Source organism: Capra hircus, chromosome 4 (assembly GCF_001704415.2).
Source record: "Capra hircus breed San Clemente chromosome 4, ASM170441v1, whole genome shotgun sequence".
Classification (NCBI taxonomy): domain Eukaryota; kingdom Metazoa; phylum Chordata; class Mammalia; order Artiodactyla; family Bovidae; genus Capra; species Capra hircus.
This window is the reverse complement of record NC_030811.1, coordinates 21545104-21565066: the sequence shown is the minus strand read 5'-3', so window position 1 is coordinate 21565066 and position 19963 is coordinate 21545104. Positions and strand designations below refer to the sequence as shown.

The 19963-nt window shown below is 41.8% G+C and overlaps 1 protein-coding gene across 13 annotated transcripts in view; it reads left to right on the top strand.

Annotated features, from left to right (window-relative positions):
- CALD1 (caldesmon 1) overlaps positions 1-19963 on the top strand; it is a 232720-nt gene that overhangs the window by 186127 nt on the left and 26630 nt on the right. For 9 of the 13 annotated variants that reach the window (XR_001917943.1, XM_018046901.1, XM_018046904.1 and 6 more), the window contains 4 exons: positions 6030-6176; positions 9832-10918; positions 12145-12219; positions 18214-18356. Coding sequence is in view for 12 of the 13 variants with exons in the window: in XM_018046901.1 (XP_017902390.1) it covers positions 6030-6176; positions 9832-10918; positions 12145-12219; positions 18214-18356 (1452 nt within the window). In the remaining variant the exon portion in view is untranslated. The remainder of the gene's footprint in view (positions 1-6029; positions 6177-9831; positions 10919-12144; positions 12220-18213; positions 18357-19963) is intronic. The other 4 variants (XM_018046908.1, XM_018046909.1, XM_018046910.1 and 1 more) reach the window with 2 other exon arrangements.

Sequence of the window (19963 nt, the reverse complement as noted above, 5' to 3'; positions counted from 1 at the left end):
TGAAAATTATATTTTGTTAATGTGTTAAAATAGTAATAAATAAGGTAAATTAGAGAAATTATTTCTAAAATAATGTATATATCATCATCCTACTTGGTTAAAAATTAAAATATCTATGCATGCATAGTTCTTCCCTGGTGGCTCAGATGGTAAAGAATCTGCCTGCAATGTAGGAGACCTGGGTTCTATCCCTGGATCAGGAAGATTCTCTGGAGAAGGGAATGACAACCCAACCCATTCCAGTATTCTTGCCTGGAGAATGCCATGGACAGAGGAGCCTGGTGGGCTACAGTCCATGGGGTCGCAAAGAGTTGGACATGACTGAGAGATTAACACTTTCGTGTAAAGATAAAGAGAAGTTCTGGTAGATTACATTGAATATTCAGTTCAGTTCAGTCGCTCAGTCGTGTCCGACTCTTTGCTACCCCATGAATCGCAGCATGCCAGGCCTCCCTGTCCATCACCATCTCCCGGAGTTCACTCAGATTCACATCCATCGAGTCCATGATGCCATCCAGCCATCTTATCCTGGGTTGTCCCCTTCTCCTCCTGCCCCCAATCCCTCCCAGCATCAGAGTCTTTTCCAATGAGTCAACTCTTCACATGAGGTGGCCAAAGTACTGGAACTTCAGCTTTAGCATCATTCCTTCCAAAGAAATCCCAGGGCTGATCTCCTTCAGAATGGACTGGTTGGATCTCCTTGCAGGCCAAGGGACTCTCAAGAGTCTTCTCCAACACCACAGTTCAAAAGCATCAATTCTTCAGCGCTCAGCCTTCTTCACAGTCCAACTCTCACATCCATACATGACCACAGGAAAAACCATAGCCTTGACTAGACGGACCTTAGTCGGCAAAGTAATGTCTCTGCTTTTGAATATACTATCTAGGTTGGTCATAACTTTTCTTCCAAGGAGTAAGCGTCTTTTAATTTCATGGCTGCAGTCACCATCTGCAGTGATTTTGGAGCCCCCCAAAATAAAGTCTGACACTGTTTCCACTGTTTCCCCATCTATTTCCCATGAAGTGATGGGACCAGATGCCATGATCTTTGTTTTCTGAATGTTGAGCTTTAAGCCAACTTTTTCACTCTCCTCTTTCACTTTCATCAAGAGGCTTTTTAGCTCCTCTTCACTTTCTCCTAAATTGAATATTAATAATATTCATATCTGAGGGGTATGATTAGGAAACTGATTTTTACTTTCTCTTTTATACATTTTTAAATGTCTGGTTTAAGAAAACAATAAATGCATGTTACTTTTGGAGCCAGAAAAAATTTTAACAATTAAGTTTTTTCAATTTTGAAAGAAAAGCAATAAATCTCTGGTAGTAGTATGAAGGGTAGTTGTCATGGGAGAGGCCTGCAAGCTAAGCAGCCATTGTGTGCTCTGACCTTGGAGAGCTGATGTAGGGAGGCTCACCTTCAAAGAATTTCCACACATATCAAGTCATTTGGCATGGACACAATTTCACGTATAAAGTCAACTGGTAAGTCATTGAGCCAGCAACTGGGCACATTCTGATTCAAAATACCATGAAATAATTTTGTCTCCTTTGTTTTTAACTTTGAAAACAATTTTAACATGTTTCTTTATTAATAGCCATATGTATTAAATAGATAACTAATGAGAACCTACTATATAGCACAGGGAAAAAAGGAAGGTACAATCTGTAGGACATAAATGAAGCTAACCTTAAAAATACATCCCAATACACATTGCTATGCTGTGCTGTGCTTAAGTTACTCAGTCGTGTCTGACTCTTTGCAACTCCATGGACTGTAGCCCGCCAGGCTCCTGCGTCCATGGGATTCTCCAGGCAAGAATACTACAGTGGGTTGCCATGCCCTCCTCCAGGGGATCTTCCCAACCTAAGGACTGAACCCAGGTCTCCCACATTGCAGGTAATTCCTTACCATCTGAGCCACTGGGAAGCCCATGAATACTGGAGTGGGTAGCCTATCCCTTCTCCAGGGAATCTTCCCAACCCAGGAATCAAACCAGGCTCTCCTGCATTGCAGGTAGATTCTAAACCAGCTGAGCTACCAGGGAAGCCCCAATACACTTAGGTACAGACAAATACTGTTTGATTCCACTTATACAAGATATCTAGAATAGTCAAGTTCATAGCGTCAGAAAGTGCACTGGTAGATACCAGGGGCCGGGGGTGAGGGGATAGGAAAGGAGAATTGGGAATTAGTGTTTAATGGGGACAGAGTTTCCGTTTAGGAAGGTGAAACATTCAGGAGATGGATGATGGTGAGAGTCACATGACAGTGTGGATATACTTAGTGCCACTGAACTAACTGTACAGTTAAATACGGTTAAAATAGTACATTTTATATTATATTTTACCACAATAAAAAACATTAAAAATAAATAAATGTCCTCAAAAATCTAGCTCTGGCAATTGTGTGTCCTAAACAAGAGTCTACCGATGGAATGTAATGGTAAATTGTAAGCCAAATAGGAAAAGGAGTACATCAAGACTGTATATTGTCACCCTGCTTATTTAACTTATATGCAGAGTACATCACGAGAAACACTGGGCTGGAAGAAGCACAAGCTGGAATCAAGATTGCTGGGAGAAATATCAATAACCTCAGATATGCAGATGATACCACCCTTATGGCAAAAAGTGAAGAAGAACTAAAGAGCCTCTTAATGAAAGTGAAAGAAGAGAGTGAAAAAGTTGGCTTAAAGCTCAACATTCAGAAAATGAAGATCATGGCATCTGGTCCCATCACTTCATGGCAAATAGATGGGGAAACAGTGGCTGACTTTATTTTTCTGGGCAGAATCACTGCAGATGGTGATTGCAGCCATGAAATTAAAAGATGCTTATTCCTGGGAAGGAAAGTTTTGACCAACCTAGACATATTAAAAAGCAGAGACATTACTTTGCCAACAAATGTCCATCTAGTCAAGGCTATGTCCGTCTAGTCAAGGTTTTTCCAGTAGTCATGTATGGATGTGAGAGTTGGACTATAAAGAAAGCTGAGTGCCAAAGAATTGATGCTTTTGAACTGTGGTGTTGGAGAAGACTCTTGAGAGTCCCTTGGACTGCAAGAAGATCCAACCAGTCCATCCTAAAGGAGATTAGTCCTGGGAGGGACTAATGTTGAAGCTGAAACTCCAATACTTTGGCCACCTGATGTGAAGAGTTGAGTCATTTGAAAAGACCCTGATGCTGGGAAAGATTGAGGGCAGGAGGAGAAGGGGACGACACAGGATGAGATGGTTGGATGGCATCATCGACACAATGGACATGGGTTTGGGTGGACTCCGGGAGTTGGTGATGGACAGGACAGGCATGCTGCAGTTCATGGGGTTGCAAAGAGTCAGACACGACTGAGTGACCGAGCTGAACTGAAATGAACTGAAGCCGTATGAAGTAAGAAGAGGCAGTGGAGATGATCTGGTTGTTCAGGGTCACTCCTCCAAAGAGGAATCTGAGATGAAGGAAGACTGAGTGTGACCTGGCTGAGACAGATGGCAGATATAGGTGGTGTCAGAACTAAAAGCCAACAGCCTCCACCATGAAGCTCATTGGGTGGGTGCGTGGGAGGAGACAGTAACGTCTCAAATTGTTCAAGTGTAATGCGAAATTAAGGGCTTCAAATGAGATTCCATTTTTAGGAGAGGGGAGAATTTTGTTTCTGGCATAAAGTGTGCCATATGGAGCTTTTATGTGTCTTGCTTGTCTTGGAAAAGGAAGGCCCCAAGTAATAGCCAAGACCTCATGGCTGAACCAGAGATGTAGAAGGGCAAATTAAGACTTTCTGTTTGATTAGCTTGGGAAGCCGTCAGTAAGGACTCATTCTCCCTGCTGTGGTTAAAGTTGTCTATTGAGAAATAAGCCAAAGGAATATGAAGCCAGGAATCTGAAGACTGAAGCCAAACCACTGGGAAGGGCTTTTGACTGCAAACTACAATGTGATTGAATTAGAAAGGAACATTTGAATCTTGTCATGCTGTCACCTCGAATTCAACAAGTCTAAAATTGAACTCATCTTTCCTCACAAAGCAGCTCCTCCACTGCGCTTTCGTATTAACAACAAAATACTACACTGTAGCTTGCCTTACCACAACACACCCGTGATTTCTTTTGATTATCACCCACTTCCAGACAAGGCAGTGTAACGCAGGTTAATCAAAGAGCTGCAAGCTAGGGAGAGACCAGTTGTAGAAACCAGGTTTTCTGAATATTAATCTAGTTATCCTTTAACTGTATCACACTACCCTTCTCTCCATATTTGTGGAAATAAACCAGTCAGCTTTATAGAATTACTAAGTGACAGTTTATTTATATTGGCATTTGAATATTGCACACCAGCACATTTTAGCAAGTATGAAGTCAGAGTTTCTTAAGTAGCAAAGAGCAAACCAACCAACCTTCAGAACTGTTCATCTTATTCTGTAAGAACCTAGGTCCAAAAACATTCATAGCATTTGTATTATTGAAGTCAAAAGATGAAGTACTGGATCTAAAAATACCTAGTTTGTAAATCTAACAGGAGCAAACTTCATCTGTCCTGTTAGGTTTGTTTTGTTGGTGTAAATTGTATGATTTCATTTGTAAATTATTTTAGCTTAGTCATGATTGATAGGCATGTAATGTTTACATATCTGCATTTCTATTTGTAGATATGTAAGTAACACTGTCTAAAAAAAAAAAGCACATGAATTCTCCAATGTAAAAAGCAGTGTGGTGGTCAACGCAGCTGCATCCCAACCCATGGAACCATCAGGTCACCCAGCACAGCCGTGCCTTCCCAGCGCTCTGTATCTCAGTCATAGCCCTCCCTCCAGAGCAGCCAGGTTAACCATGTAGGCCTTCTCCTTTTGAGTCTGGGCATCTGCAGCACTCCAGCTCCAACTCTTTACTTGGGAATAAATATTAGAGGAAACATATCTAACTAGTGATTCCGATTGTATAACTTCCCTAAATAGCTCTTTGCTTCAGATTAAACCAGGAAAGCTAAATATCACATACGCCTGTGAAACCCTCTCTGCCTCTTCTACTTGCTATTGTTGCTGTTGTTGTCCAGTCTCTAAGTCGTGTCGGACTTTTTGTGATCCCATGGAATGCAGCACGCCTTAGCCCACAGGTTCTATCTAAGTACACTCCTGTAGGCTCCCATGAGGCACCCAGTGTGAGGGTGGTGGGACACTAGGCAGTTTTAGAACAAAAGAGGGGGCCATAGAGGGCACTGCCAGTGGCTCAGTGATAGAGAATCCACCTGCAATGGAGGAGACATGAGACACAGGTCAGATCCCTGTGTCAGGAAGATCCCCTGGAGGAGGAGATGGCAACCCACTCCAGTGTTCTTGCCTGGAGAATCCCATGGACAAAGGAGCCTTGCAGGTTGCAGTCCAGGGGGTCACAAAGAGTTGGTCACAGTGAGCACACACACAGAGGGCACTGCCCTGAGTGTGAAGCCTCTTCTCAGTTGTCAGCAACACCTTCTTTCTTCCATGAAAAGGAACTACAAAAGGAAAAAATAAATCCAAGCAAAGAGGATATCCTGCTCTGGTTTTTAGTTAGCTGTTTGGCTTGTTAATACCAGATTCCTGGCTTGGTAACATAACTTGATTCTTTTCTGACCTTTGTGAAAATATATCCACAAATAATTCATACAACATGCTGAATCTTTTCGATGAGTGTTTTGATTACTTTCAGTTCAATTCTTTGGATTTCTGCTTCTAAATCTTTACTAATCATCAGCTTAGTAAAGAAATCTAAATAAGCTAACCCACAGTCTTCAAAGGCAGTTGCTGTTGTATAAATTTTTTCAGTTTAAGCTGTTATTTGATCATTGTCAATTATCCTCTGTAGCTATTGGACTAATGGTTTTCAGATACTTAAAAATTTTAAAACTCATCAGATCAGGTCTCTAAATGTTAAGAAACAGAATCGTCCTCTTAGAACTCTGTGGTTCAGTGAGTAGTCATGTTCAGGGTCGATCCTGCCAAGAAGCTGGTAAAGATGGTTGGCATTTGGCTCAAGAGTTGGTGTTTTCGATGTTGCAGAATCGCCTACCAGCGGAATGACGATGACGAGGAAGAGGCCGCCCGGGAACGGCGCCGCCGCGCCCGACAGGAAAGGCTGCGGCAGAAGCAAGAGGAAGAAGCCTTGGGGCAGGTGACTGACCAGGTGGAGGTCAATACCCAGAACAGGTACTGTCCTCTTTGGAAGGGCACATTTCTCAGTTGCTTCTTAGCCAGTCTGATGAAAGAAATGTGTTGGGCAAAACACTCCCTTCTCAGCCCAACTCAATCTCTTTCACTCTTTCTAGCTTGTTTAATTCTTGTGTGGCCGTTATTGGCAACTCACCAGACTGGACAGTTGATCTGATTTAGACATCAGGACACCAATACTCCTTTCTTCTCACCCCCTATTCCGTCCCCTAAACACACCCCAATTGAAGGATATTTTCTTTGTAATCTAGTAAATTTTTTATTTACTAAAAATCATGGGTCATATTCTTAAATAAGGAAAACTATTTACATTCATTCTTTAAGGTATTGTTATCTGTTCTGAACTAAAGATATATTAGTTTAATAGTCCTCTGCACCTACCAGTAGCAGAGAGAATACTTCAATTTTAAAAGTAGGCATGAATTGCAGATGTCTTATTCTTCCTAATATACACCCTAACCCAGTATTCTCTGTTCTCGGTAATATTCTGCAAGGTGCAGAATCCTGTTTAATTTAACGTAGTTATTCAAAGAAGCTTATGAGTTTAGTACTGCATTTTTCCCTATACCAATCCTGGTGGAAATCAGGAAAGTCGAGATCTCTTAGTAGTAAGTTCAATTTCTTATAACAAGTGTGTGTTAGTTGCTCAGTCATGTCCGACTCTTTGCTACCCCATGGACTGTGCCCACCAGGCTCCTCTATCCATGGCATTCTCCAGGCAAGAATACTGGAGTGGGTTGCCATTCCCTTCTCCAGGGGGTCTTCCTGACCCAGGGTCTCCTGCATTGCAGGCAGATTCTTTACCATCTGACCCATCAGGGGAGCCCTAACTTCTTTTAAAGGGACTTTTAAAAGTTCACACATACAAGGTCACACAGTGAGTTACGCTAATAGTATATGTCATGTATATGCTTCAAGGTACAGAAAAAATGAGAATGTTTGAAGGGGAATGGAGGAAAAGATTTTTTTTAATTATGAAATGGTTACATATAATGAAATCATCATATAAGATCTTTTGTGTGGTTTTGGTTTTAGATTCTCTTATTTTGTGTGTGTTGGGAGGAAACTGTATTTGATAATCCCCTTCATTCAATCTATATAGAAAATTCTGAAGGGAAAGGGTTATGACCTCTTTAATGTGAATTTCAGTGGGTACACAAAAGGTTTCTGAAGGCAGTTGTGAAAATGCTGGCAGGATGCCTCAATAAGGAAGCTTCTTGGTTAGGTGGACAAACAGACCTCATCCCTCAGTAAATAGCTCCTAATTAGGGAGGGTGCATAGCCAAGAGGTTGAGGTTTATTCTCTGGGCTTCACCACCTGGCTTTGAATCCCAACTTGACCCTCCCTTCACTAACTCTGTTTCTTCAGTTAAATGGAAATAAAAAGTATAATTTTGTTTCAGGCGTGTCATTAAATTTAAATGAGATGATAACACATGTAAAATGCACATAATAATCTTGACCATTACTAGGAAGATGGTAGCAGAATCTTCTAAATCAGAACAGTATGGTCATCACTTCCTTTTCCATTTTTGAGCTGAGGGAGATAGGAAAAAAAGAGTTTAAACGCAACATTTTACATTTTAAGGCCTTCCATGAATCTGGCTATTAGGGAATAATCAACAATGCCGTAAAAAGTTACTAGTGCCTGTAGTTTTCTTGCTTTTAAAATCTTGCTCCTACTTGTATTTCTCTTCTTTCACAATTTACTATTAATAGTTATTTCATGCTATTGATTGAGTATAAAATTCTTTTTTTTTTTTTTGGTAGCTCATATTCATGTAATTTATCTATGACATGAAAAATAAGTATTCTTCTTGGGGCTAAGCAACTGTAGTTGGTACTCAGCTTCTACTGATAATAGCTGTCCTGATTTATAAATAGCAAATAGCAAAGAAAGATTCAGTAGAGTCTGTTGTTTCTTAAGAGTTCTTTAAGCCAACTAGCATTTTGGAATTTAAGATACCTCTTAAAAATTATTTAAATTCAGTTGATCCAAATGCCTCATATATATAGATTTTTTTTCCCTTAAATTCTAAACTATTTGCATTTTCAGAGAAGTTTAACCCTTATGTGTCTAATTCATCGACATGGTGGCTTACAGCAACAGCGAAGGCCAAAAAAGTTTAAAATCTGGCCTCTACTCTGCCATTTCTTACTGTTAAAGGTGAAGTGTGTTTTTCCAAAATTAAGTGAACTTGAACTTCAAAAGGGCCAAGGTTGGTATGAACCATAAAATTTGATGGAGTTTCAAAACACTGCAAGACATACTTTTCCAACTCTGGTCACAGTCCTAGTATCACATGACTAGTTGTTTCCTGCAGTGAAGACCAACACCCCTGGCTTGGGCAGTGTCCAGCCATCATCCCACAGTAGTGAGCATGGTGATGGACATGCTGCAGTTTGGTTTTTAGAGATTTTCTCTTCTTATTTTATAAACGTCAAATCTAACTATTCTTTGTCTGCTGTAGAAAAGAAGGGCAAGAGACCCTTTACTCATGGAAATCTTGACAAAGAATGTAGATGGTATATTATATATATATATTAGTTAGGGCAACATCAGCTGCTTTAACAATGAGTTCCCAAATTGGGTATTTCTGATTGGTAGGACTGGTCCCCTATCTTCTGTTCTCTTATAAGTCTATCAAACTCAGGGGCTTTGGAGTCCTCTAATCTAGCCAGCAGAGATTGAAAAGGAAGAGAAGGTACCTCTGCTTCTTATTTGTCCTGGCCTGGACATCACACTTCTACTCATACTTCATTGGAATTATTGGGCATGTGGCCCCACCCAGGTGCAAGGAAGAAGGGAGGGTTAGGCAATGACTTGATGGGCAATGACTTCCCCTTGACTAAGGAAGGAGGAGCATGAATTGTGGTGGACAGTTGGATGTCCCCACCGTAGGGGTTATTAGCCTGAATATAGTATAGCATCTGTGCCCTATTATTAATACATACACTCCCTTCCTCTCAAAGTACTTTGTGTTCCAGAAATCCAGATCAGGAATTCCAGATGACTTGGCATCATGTGGAAACACTATATGATATGAGAGGAATTTGTTTCTTCAGTTTTGTCCTTGTCTTAATTTGAGTTCTCCAAGAATCAGATTCTGAAACAAAGATTTAAGCACAAACAGTTTATTTGTAAAGTGATCCTAGGAAAAGCTGGTAGCAGTGTGGGAAAATGAGTCAGAGAAGGCAACGCAACCAAATAAAGGTTTTCTTTCTGAGCAAATTACCACTGTGAGTATCTGGAGCTTAACTCCACTGGGAGCTCTAAGACCTAGTGTGCTGCAGGTATCTTGGAGCTATCTGATTCCAACGGTGAAGAGAGCTGAGGTATTTATTCACTAATGCTCATGAATTTTTGCTAGAGGCACAGTGCCCAGGGGGCATTATACTTAGCTCTTCTGTTTACAGAATAGACTCACCGTGGCCAGAGAAAGACCATGGACAAAGGTTTGCATATGCTATCACTGAAAGCCAGACAGGAATGTACTAATATGGGGTTATATATGGGCAGTGTGTGTATATAGATTTCTCTATGTATCTGCTGTAGTTCCCATGTGGCACAGTGCATGAATCCAGCTGACCGATTAATCAGCAAGCTGTCCTTGATGTCGTTTCTGTTGTCCAGTGTGCCTGACGAGGAGGTCAAGACAACCACCACCAACACTCAGGCGGAGGGCGATGATGAGGCTGCTCTCCTGGAGCGACTGGCTCGGCGGGAGGAAAGACGCCAAAAGCGCCTCCAGGAAGCCCTGGAACGGCAGAAGGAGTTTGACCCAACAATAACAGATGCAAGTTTGTCGCTCTCCAGCAGAAGAATGCAAAACAACACAACAGACAATGAAACGGCAGAGAAGGAAGGAAAAAGTGAAAGTCGCCAGGAAAGACAGGAGCTGGAGGAAACGGAAATAGTCACCAAGTCACACCAGAAGAATGATTGGATGGAAGCGGAAGAGAAAAAGAAAGACGAGAAGGAAAAGGAGGAAGAGGAAGAAGAGAAGCCAAAGCCAGGGAGCATTGAAGAAAATCAGGTAGAGGTGGTGGTAGAAGAGAAAACGGCAGACACCCAGCAGGAAACAGTCATGCCGCTGAAAAATGGGCAGATCAGTGCAGATGAGCCTAAGACCGAGGAGGAGGGGGAAAGGGGCTCAGATGAGATTCTCCAGAATGAAAAGATGGAAGAAGAAGCCAGGGAAAGAGCTGAGGCAGAAAGGGCCAGGTTGGAAGCAGAAGAAAGAGAAAGAATTAAAGCTGAGCAAGACCGACAAATAGCAGAGGAGAAAGCAAAAAAGGAAGCAGAGGAAAAAGCAGCTGCCCAAGAGAGAGAAAGACGGGAGGCAGAGGAGAGGGAGAGGATTAAGGAGGAGGAGAGGAAGGCAGAAGAGGAGAGGCAGAGGGTCAAGGAGCAGGAGAGGAAGGCAGAAGAGGAGAGGCAGAGGGTCAAGGAGCAGGAGAGGAAGGCAGAAGAGGAGAGGCAGAGGGTCAAGGAGCAGGAGAGGAAGGCAGAAGAGGAGAGGCAGAGGGCAAAGGCAGAGGAAGAAGAGAGAGCTAAGATAGAAGAGCAAAAACGTAAGAAGCAACTAGAAGAGAAAAAGGGGCAAATGCAAGAGAAAAAGATTAAAGGGGAAAAGGTAGAGGAGAAAACAGCAGGGAAGGGGGTCAGTGAAAAGAAAGTACAAGAAGATAAACCTCATACAGCTGTCCCAAAGAAACAGGTACAGTAAACCTTTTGCACCAAGTGTGTGATGCCTGCAACTTGCGAGAAATGTAATGCACATCAAATTTGGGACTGAGGCCACATTCCTAAGGCCCCATGTGCTTAATTGTTTGGCAAGCTGTTCATTTTTTTAGGTCATAGCAATATACAAGCATAGAGCAATCAACTGAGAGCTAAATATTCCACTGATCAAATTTACTGATAGAACCAGAGAGAAGTGAATTGCTCTGTGTTTGATTGCTATGAATACCAGAAAAAATGAATTAACCCAAAGATGACAAGTGTGGTGGTGCTGCACTGAAATGATTCTGCACCTGCATCTAAACTCATTCCTTCTAACAACTGACCTCTCTCCACAGGTCTACATGAGGCAGGGGGACCGTAACTCCTCACCTCATCTATGTGTTTGGCATCTAATAAAAGATGCTAAAAGTTGGGGTGGGAAACTGACATGACGAATCATGGTCAGAAATATCTTAAGAAGACAAAAATAACCCCCTTGAAATTAACTGGTAATAAAGGAGGGAAAGGAGCCATTTGGGACCTTTTATTAAAAAAATGTCAAAATCCTGACTTGCCATCATGTAGACCTGAGCCTAATGTAGACTTGCAGAAAGCCATTCATCTGGGGCAGCATCAGCTTAAAACTGGTTGGTAATTACGAGCACACGTTTTGCTTCTTTTACCATCTGGGTGATACAGATTTATGTAGCTCAGGAAGAGTGGAATGGGGCTGGGGGGAATGTCTGTAATCTAAGAAACATTTTTTTCCCCTCTGTCTGCAAGGCTACATTAAAAGCACTATACCTAACCAGAAAAGAAAAGAGATGCTTGTGTATTCAGCTTTCCAAAGAGAACTCTCTATCGCTAAGTCTGCATTGCACTCAAGTCGTCTTTCACTTCTGCTTCTTACAAGGGGCTCATAAACACAGCTATCATAAGAGATGATCAGGAACTAGATGCACCAAACACTCACGAGGTTTTCGACACTCACCAGAAGCACCACGTCACGCTGGACCACAGTGAGCACGATGGCAGGCACATGAGGAAAGATTTGGTGGGAGGAAACTATCCCACATTGCTGTTTAGAACCACTGGCACTGGGGAAATGTGAGTATTGGTACAGCCACAGAGAAGTCACTTCACGCCACATGCAGAGTGACCTGAGCACCCTCTCACTCTTGCTTTTAAATAAGTGACCTTACCATTCTTGAAAATAAAAAGGAAGAAGAAAGGGGGGCTAAAGTGCCAGCTAAAAGAGAAAAGTCCCAAGAAGACAAGGCTGCCTTCAAAAAAGAGGTAAATATCATTGAGAAGGAACCTAGTCATAAACCATCGAGAGCAGTGTTCCATGATGTTTCAGGTCAGATCTCAAAATTGTAACCTCTAACCCAGTATTTTTCAAGCCATGGCTCATGATCCATTGAATGGTGAAATCAATTTAAAGCAAAACTAGTTAAAAATGTCAATCTGCATTTTTTTAATGAAGTAGAATAGAAAATATCAGAGGGCATCGTGGCCACTAAGTATTGCATTGTGATATAAATTGTCTTTTCTACTATGGGTCACAGTCTGAAAGCTTGAAAAACACTTCTCTGATCAACCTTTCCTGCTTTCTACTCTCCTCCAAAAAAGCTATTTTTTTTTCCTTTGAGCCATCCTACTTTCATTTCAATCATGAAATATTTCCAACTGGCTTTGATTAATGATTTAACTTTTCCAAGGGAAAACACTCCCACACCTCTCAGTAGAAAATCTGATGAACTGAAGATGATATTTGGTTTTCAAAAGAATAGCTTGGCACAGTGTTCTGCATTGCATTTCTGAGGCACACACAGGAGCTGGTGCCAGGGTGTTTGACTGTAGGTAAGTAGTAAACAAGTCAGTGGACCAGAGGCTGCTGCAGAGAGCATGTCATTATGTCCCGACATAATCAAAATGCCACATCAGAAAGCCTGACCTCAGGGCTTCCATGGCCATCCAGTGGTTAAGACTCTTCGCTCCCAATGCAGGGGGCACAGGTTTGATCCCTGGTTGGGGAACTAAGATCCTGCATGCCACATAGCACAGCTTAAAAAAAAAAAAAAAAAAAGGAGAAAGAAAGAAAGCCTGATCTTGTTTTAACCGTCATGCTTATGTTAGCTCCAAGCAATCCTAAAAATGATGATAGTATTTAATAAGCTCAAAGTACTTGATCGTGGTAAAACTAAATTATCAAACATAAGAGTTGAATTACTCTGCTTGTGGGACTGAATTGTAGTTATTGAGCCCAACTCAGATGGACTCTTGCTACATTTTTCTGCCCATTATAGCACAGAATAAGACACAGACAAATCTATATTTAGCAAACAGATGAGATTTAATAGGAGAATGATTATTTTCTTAAACCTTTTTTCCCTAAGATTCATGTAAAAAGAACTCTAGTTCATGTTATATTTATTTTGTTTTTGGTATGTGTTCCTCCCATTTTCTAGTAGAACTTGTGGTGGCTTGGGAGTAAAAACCGAATGTGAACACTGCCCAGTTAAAAGCAGGAGAAAGCATGAATGCTAAAAACTAGAAAACTAAATTTGGCTCTAATGAGGCTGCTGAGAAATTTGTTGAACATGTTGGGAAACAACTGTTCTCATTCTGTAACAGAAAAACAACTACAAATTCAGTTCCAAAAAATGAACATTACTTTGGGACTAAACTCAGAAATATCCCACATATATTATTTATTTCGCTTCCCACATACATATTTATATATCCCACATATATTATTATTTAGCTTCATCTCTAAAGCTAGCATTTTGTGTGGGGCAATATCTTTAACTTATTTTTTAATTGGAGTATAATTGCTTTACAGCACCGTACTAATCTCTGCTGTGCAACAGCATGAAATCAGCTATGTGTATACATATACCCCCTCCCTCTTGAGTCTCCCCCCGACCACCCATCTAGGTCATCAGAGAGCTGAGCTCCCTCCGCTAAACAGAAACTTCTTGGGGGGAATATCTTTAAATACAGAAGGAAGAGGGTGTGAAATCATAGCTCGGTGATTATGTTTCTGTGGAGCAGGAGAGGCGGAATGACTATGAATTCTCCATTTCATTCAGTTCAGTCAGATGTGGATTGTTTTTAATGACCAAGGCATTCTGTGTCCATGTTTTGTGTCTGTGAACTAGAAGGAGCTCACCAGCAGCCATCCCATCATCCTTTAGCTTCTTTTCAGATAAGGTCCCCAGTTCAACAGTGGCCGTGGTTTGATGATTTCAGTCCTGCCCCTTTCTCAATCTGCCCCTCAGCACATTCCAGTGTCCCAAAACTTGGCCTCTTTTTGACACAAGAACAGATTAGCTCCTTAACCCAAGCTTTGGGGGGGAGAGGGGGGAACAAACTGCCATTCCTGTTTTAACACTGCATACATAAATTACTAGTTGAATAACCCCTCTCCACCTGTTTGTGTAGCTACTCCACTTAGATAACTTTAAATCATAGTTTACATGATGTGGCCATTTTAAACGCCCTCCTTCTACCCCCCATCCCCCTTTTTGTTCTCTACTCTCAACAAAAGTCTTTTCCTTCATGGAGTTAGCAAAAAAAGGAAACAAAAACATCAGCTACATTTCCAGAAGCCACTCCAATACCTTACACAAAACCTTCTTTCTCCCACTGCAGTTTAACTGTTTGCAGCAGTGAATCACAGATGACCAGTAACCCTGAAACGTAATTTAACTTTTTCTCTTCCCCAACTATAAAATGCCTTCTTTTAATTTTTTTAAAATTTTTGTTGAAGTACAGTGTTGTGTTTATGCTGTACAGCAAGTGATTCGGTTATACAGATATTGCATGTGTGCGTGGGTTCATGCTCAGTTGTATCCGACTCTCTGCGACCCCATGGACTGTAGCACACCATGCTCCTCTGTCCATGGGATTTGCCAGGCAAGAATACTGGAATGGGTGGCCATTTCCTACTCCAGGGTAATCTTCCCAACCCAGGCATCGAACCCACATTTCTTGAGTCTCATGCATGGGCAGGCGGATTCTTTACCCACTAAGTCACCTGGGAAGCCCTTTATGCATATACATATATTCTTGTTTTATCTACATTCTTTTCCATTATGGTTTATCATAGGATATTGAATATAAAATGCCCCGCTGTAAAATGCCTCCTTTTAGTTCTTTACCCCAGAGCTCGTTTTTTGTTCTGGCCTCTAATAGGAAAACAGTTTCCAGCAGAGCTGTTCATATAGTAATGAAACTAATATTCATATCACGTAGGCCAGAGCCTCTCACTAAACATCAGGGTACTTGCTGGTCACCTGGGATCTTATGAAACACAGACTCTGACTCTGTGGGTCTGGGTAGAGCCTCAGCTCCCCAGGAAGTCCATGTTGTCCATGGACAGGGCCTTTCATGTGATAGACATTGGGCCTGGAACAGGAATTGAGGCTTCTGAATCTAACAAAAGTATGTTCAACTTAGTCTGAAAAAGTATAACTTGCACTAGTTCTTATCATTCTTCTGGAATCAAATGATACAAAGCAGTACAACAGAGAAACTGGTGCCTCAGTCCTTTTAGACTTGTTGAAACTTTTTGAGTGTCTCTCTGGCACAAGAGTATGTCACTGGAATCCCACCCCTACACACATACACCCATGTGCTACCCCACTGATCACTCTTTTTTTTGCTGTGCTGTACCCAGTTGTGTCCGACTCTTTGTGACCCCGTGGATTGTAGCCCAGGCTTCCCGGGTGTCACTAGTGGTAAGAAATGTGCCTGTCAGTGCAGGAAATGCAAGAGACACGGGTTCAATCCCTGGGTCGGGAAGATCCCCTGGAGTAGGGCATGGCAACCCACTCCAGTATTCTTGCCCGGGATAACCCCATGGACAGAGAAGCTTGGCGGGCTACTGCAACAGGGTCAGACATGACTGAAGCAACTTAGCACGCACAGACTAGCCCACCAGGGTCCTCTATCCATGGGATTTCCCAGGTGAGAATGCTGGAGCAGATTGCCATTTCCTACTCAGGATACATGGCCCTGTATTAATCCATCAGCATAGGTCCTCTTCTTGGTCACATTTTGATCTAGAGGCTCTAATGCTTTTCCCAGTGGGCTCAGAATATCCCATTAGCTTAGGTTGAATCTGCTATAGATGCCAACCCACTGTGCTCCTTAAAGTGTTACAGAATTTATTTATTCATTTCCCAGAAAGAAAAAATAATTTGCAGTCAGCATTAAATTATCATTATTTCTTTGGGAATTTTTTAAAGTCTTCCAAAGAGAATATAAGCATACCATCTACCACAACTTTGCCAATACAGACAGAACTTGAAAAAAAGGGATGTTTCTTCTGTTAGACATGTATGGTTTTACAAATCTATTTTACACACATTTTTGGTCAGTAAATTAGATAATGCATTTTGGGAGACTGGAAATATCTCTGACTCCAAAATAGGAGAAATGAGTTTCTCTTTGTATAGTGCTCCACAAACTATAAGGTGTGACTCACAATTTCTTTCATGGTTTCACTGCAAGGCGACCTCCCTCACCCTTAAATGTGTATCCCCAGATACTTCTTAACCAGGATATAAACTCCCATCCATAGTTTCTGGGGCTATTCCCAACAATGGTAGGTCAGAATGAAAAGAGACCTTGCTTGCTCCTGCCTGCCCAATAAATACTGATTTACCACCAGGCCAGGACCATTGAATTAAAGCTGCGGGACAGACCAGGAGGTTCCTTGTCTTCTCTGAGCCTCTCAGCACAAATCTGGAGCCAAGAGGGAAGGCACAGTTTGAAGGATTAGGAAGGGATCATTTAGCCCAACCCTCTCTTTTCATGCACACGGAGCCAGCATTCCAGAGATGTTAGGTGACTTAAAGGAACAGTTAGATTGTTGACAACGCTAAAACTAAAACTCAGATTTCCTGACTTTCAGACAAAGCTCTCAGAAAGAATAGCAAAATTACAGCCTCCCTCTTCAGCAAGTCCAAGGGCTGTCCTAGATATATGCCACTTGGAAAAAGATTAAAAGTCTTAACTAGCTAGGGCACCGTGGTAATGAATAGTCCATCGATAGTAATTTAATCAAATAATACTCAGCAAAAGCAATCAGGCAAAGGACTACTGAAGACTCATCAGTAAAGAGAAAAAAAAAATCCTTTTCTTAGTAAAACGTGCACTTTGGTGGGAGTTAGGTATCAGAAGCATAACAACTGCAAAGAGGTGAGTGATCAGGTAAGGGGTGGGACCATCCTTGGCAGCCCCTGGAGCCCTGAGTTCTTACACCCAAACCCTCCTCCTTTGGTCTCTTTAGAATGTTAGTGCTTTGTCACTGTTTGTCTTCAAATGAGCAGTAATGAACCTCACCTGTTCTCACACTCATTTTTTAAGAATGGGTGAGATGATGAAGGTAATTTGAACTCCTTTGCCTCCCCCCAAAAAGCTATGCAAATTCAGTATACTTGGAAATAATCTGTCTCACTGTGAGGAACTTGTAACACAAAGCCTACACGTGCACACAAAAATTAGAGCTAATACTTACCCTCCATGTACCACCTTCCTCTGTCTCCCACAACAATCCCAAAGCCACTTTCAGAGACTAAATTATCACCTTCAATGGAAGTCAAGGTCAGCCCTGGAATTTTTCCTTTGCGTTCTATCTTTAATGCTTTAGATGACTACAAACATGGCCCCACAGGTCTCTGCGTCATCCCTCTAAAGGTAGGGTTATTATGTCTTCTATCATGAAGACCCTAGTTATTCATTTGATTAAAATACTAGGGTGGTCTTCCTCTGACATCTGCCAAGACTGACTTGACAGATCTGGCTAACTCAGTAGGTTTCTTATTTCCTCCTCAACACATTCAAACCCTTCTCAAAGAAGCACCCTTCATCCAAGAAGAAACCTGTCCAAGTAACTTGGCCATTCTCCCATCAAGGCCACATTAATAATTGCTCTTCCCGGTGGGAACTGAAAACAACCCCTCTCATGTGGAGTTTCCATAACATAATGGTTTCCAAATGGTAACACCTCCGTCACTTTTGAAAATAAAACCTCAGTGAAATAAGGATGATCCTGACCTCCTAAAATTGTGGTCAGGGTCTTTGCTCAGAAGCTGGAGGACCATAGCTCATGCTCCAAGAATTTCCTCTGATTCCAGGTCTACCACATCATTCTCCAGTGGTTTGTTTTACTTCTCAGTTTTCTGGCTTCCTAACAATGTTGGGTTTTATTTGGTGATACCAACTGAAACCTAATAAGATTTTTATCGTTGTTTCTTCCTGATATGTACCATTGGTTAGCTCAAAGATGAGAAGACTAAAAAGGATAAAGAAAGCAAAGACGTTAAGAGCTTCTTGGATGCAAAGAAGGGATTTACAGAAGTGAAGTCTCAGAATGGAGAATTCATGACCCACAAACTTAAACACACCGAGAATACTTTCAGGTAAGACATAGTGGCTAGTTAACAGTGACTCAGCTCATGTGTGAAAAAAAAAAGTCAGTCTCCCTACCCTGTGACTCCAGACAGAAACGTGCTAACAGGCAACATACTTTTGTTGTGAGGTCACTGGCCATTGTCTCAGAGATACTCCGTCAGCAGATCAGGCTATCAATCCCTAACAGGAGAACAGCAGGCCCTGCTCAGACAAGGTTTGATCTGCTTTTCCCATTATTTGACAAGGCAGATCAATCCTGCTTGGTATCTATGTTTTTGTTCACTGACCTAATATGTTCACGTAATATCAGCTTATTAGAAAACAGTATCACTAGAGTTCATGTCATGGATTCATTCTCTGTAGGGTCCAGCAGACTTCATAAAAGGAAACTCTCAATACCATTTTCAAGAGTGTATTTTCTAAACATTGTTTAAAAAAATTGCTGCAGAAAAGGAAGATTGCCCTGTGGCCAGATACTTTGGAAACATCAGATTAAACTAAATAAGTTACCTCTCTTTACCGCTAAATAAGTTATGTCTCTTTACTGCAGGACTTAGAGAGCCTTTGATGTTATTTTGCCTTGGAGAATCTCTAAGAGGGAAGAAGAGGGAGAGCAACTAACCCTCTTGCAGAGCTTCAGATTCCCCTTTTTCATCCCCTCTCCTATCACACTGAATAGATCTGGGTGATTAAGTGTAGGACAAATAGACAAGTGCGTACACGCTAAGTCGCTTCAGGCCTGTCCAACTCTTCACAACTCCATGGACTGTAGCCTACCAGGATCCCCTGTCCATGGAATCCTCCAGGCAAGAATACTGGAGTGGGTTGCCATGCCCTCCTTCAGGGGATCTTTCTGACCCAGGGATCAAGTATACGCAGGCAAATCCTCATTTCTAGGTTGAATATGGAGATTCCCCCTCCCCCCAGCTTTGTAGAAGAACTCAAGTTACAGAAGCCTGCCATGGACACCTGGCTACCTGACTCTCCGTGCCCCATTCCTACACACACTCGCTCCAACTGCTGGTGCCAAATTGCAGTCTCTGTTATGTCACTGGCTGCTGTGCCAAACATTCTGGAAAAAATCTGGGGTCCCTATTATGTGGATTCCTTGCCTGTAGCCCCTGTTTTTTGGAACACCTCAAATAAGAAAGTTCCAAGCAGATGTTGTATAGAAGTCAGACTGCTCCTTACACCGAAGCATGGATAACACTCAGAAGCAAGCAGATCTATGAGGGATGGACATTTCTAGCCGCTTTAAGATGCTAAAGTGTTAGGTAAATATATTGTTATGCACACAACTTTTCTACACAAAAATTTGAGCAGAAATCTACTCACTTTCATGCATTGGAGAAGGAAATGGCAACCCACTCCAGTGTTCTTGCCCGGAGAATCCCAGGGACGGGGGAGCCTGGAGGGCTGCCATCTATGGGGTCACACACAGTGACTGAAGTGACTTAGCAGCAGCAGCTAGTCACAGTTTTACAAGAGCTGAAAGCACATGGAAGGAAAGATGTGTATTCAAAGCCTAAATTAAGTGTGAGGGAATGAGAAAGGTAGAACTTATAGATGTTACTTGGGATTGGCAAGAAAATAGATGTAAAAATTAAGTTTATTA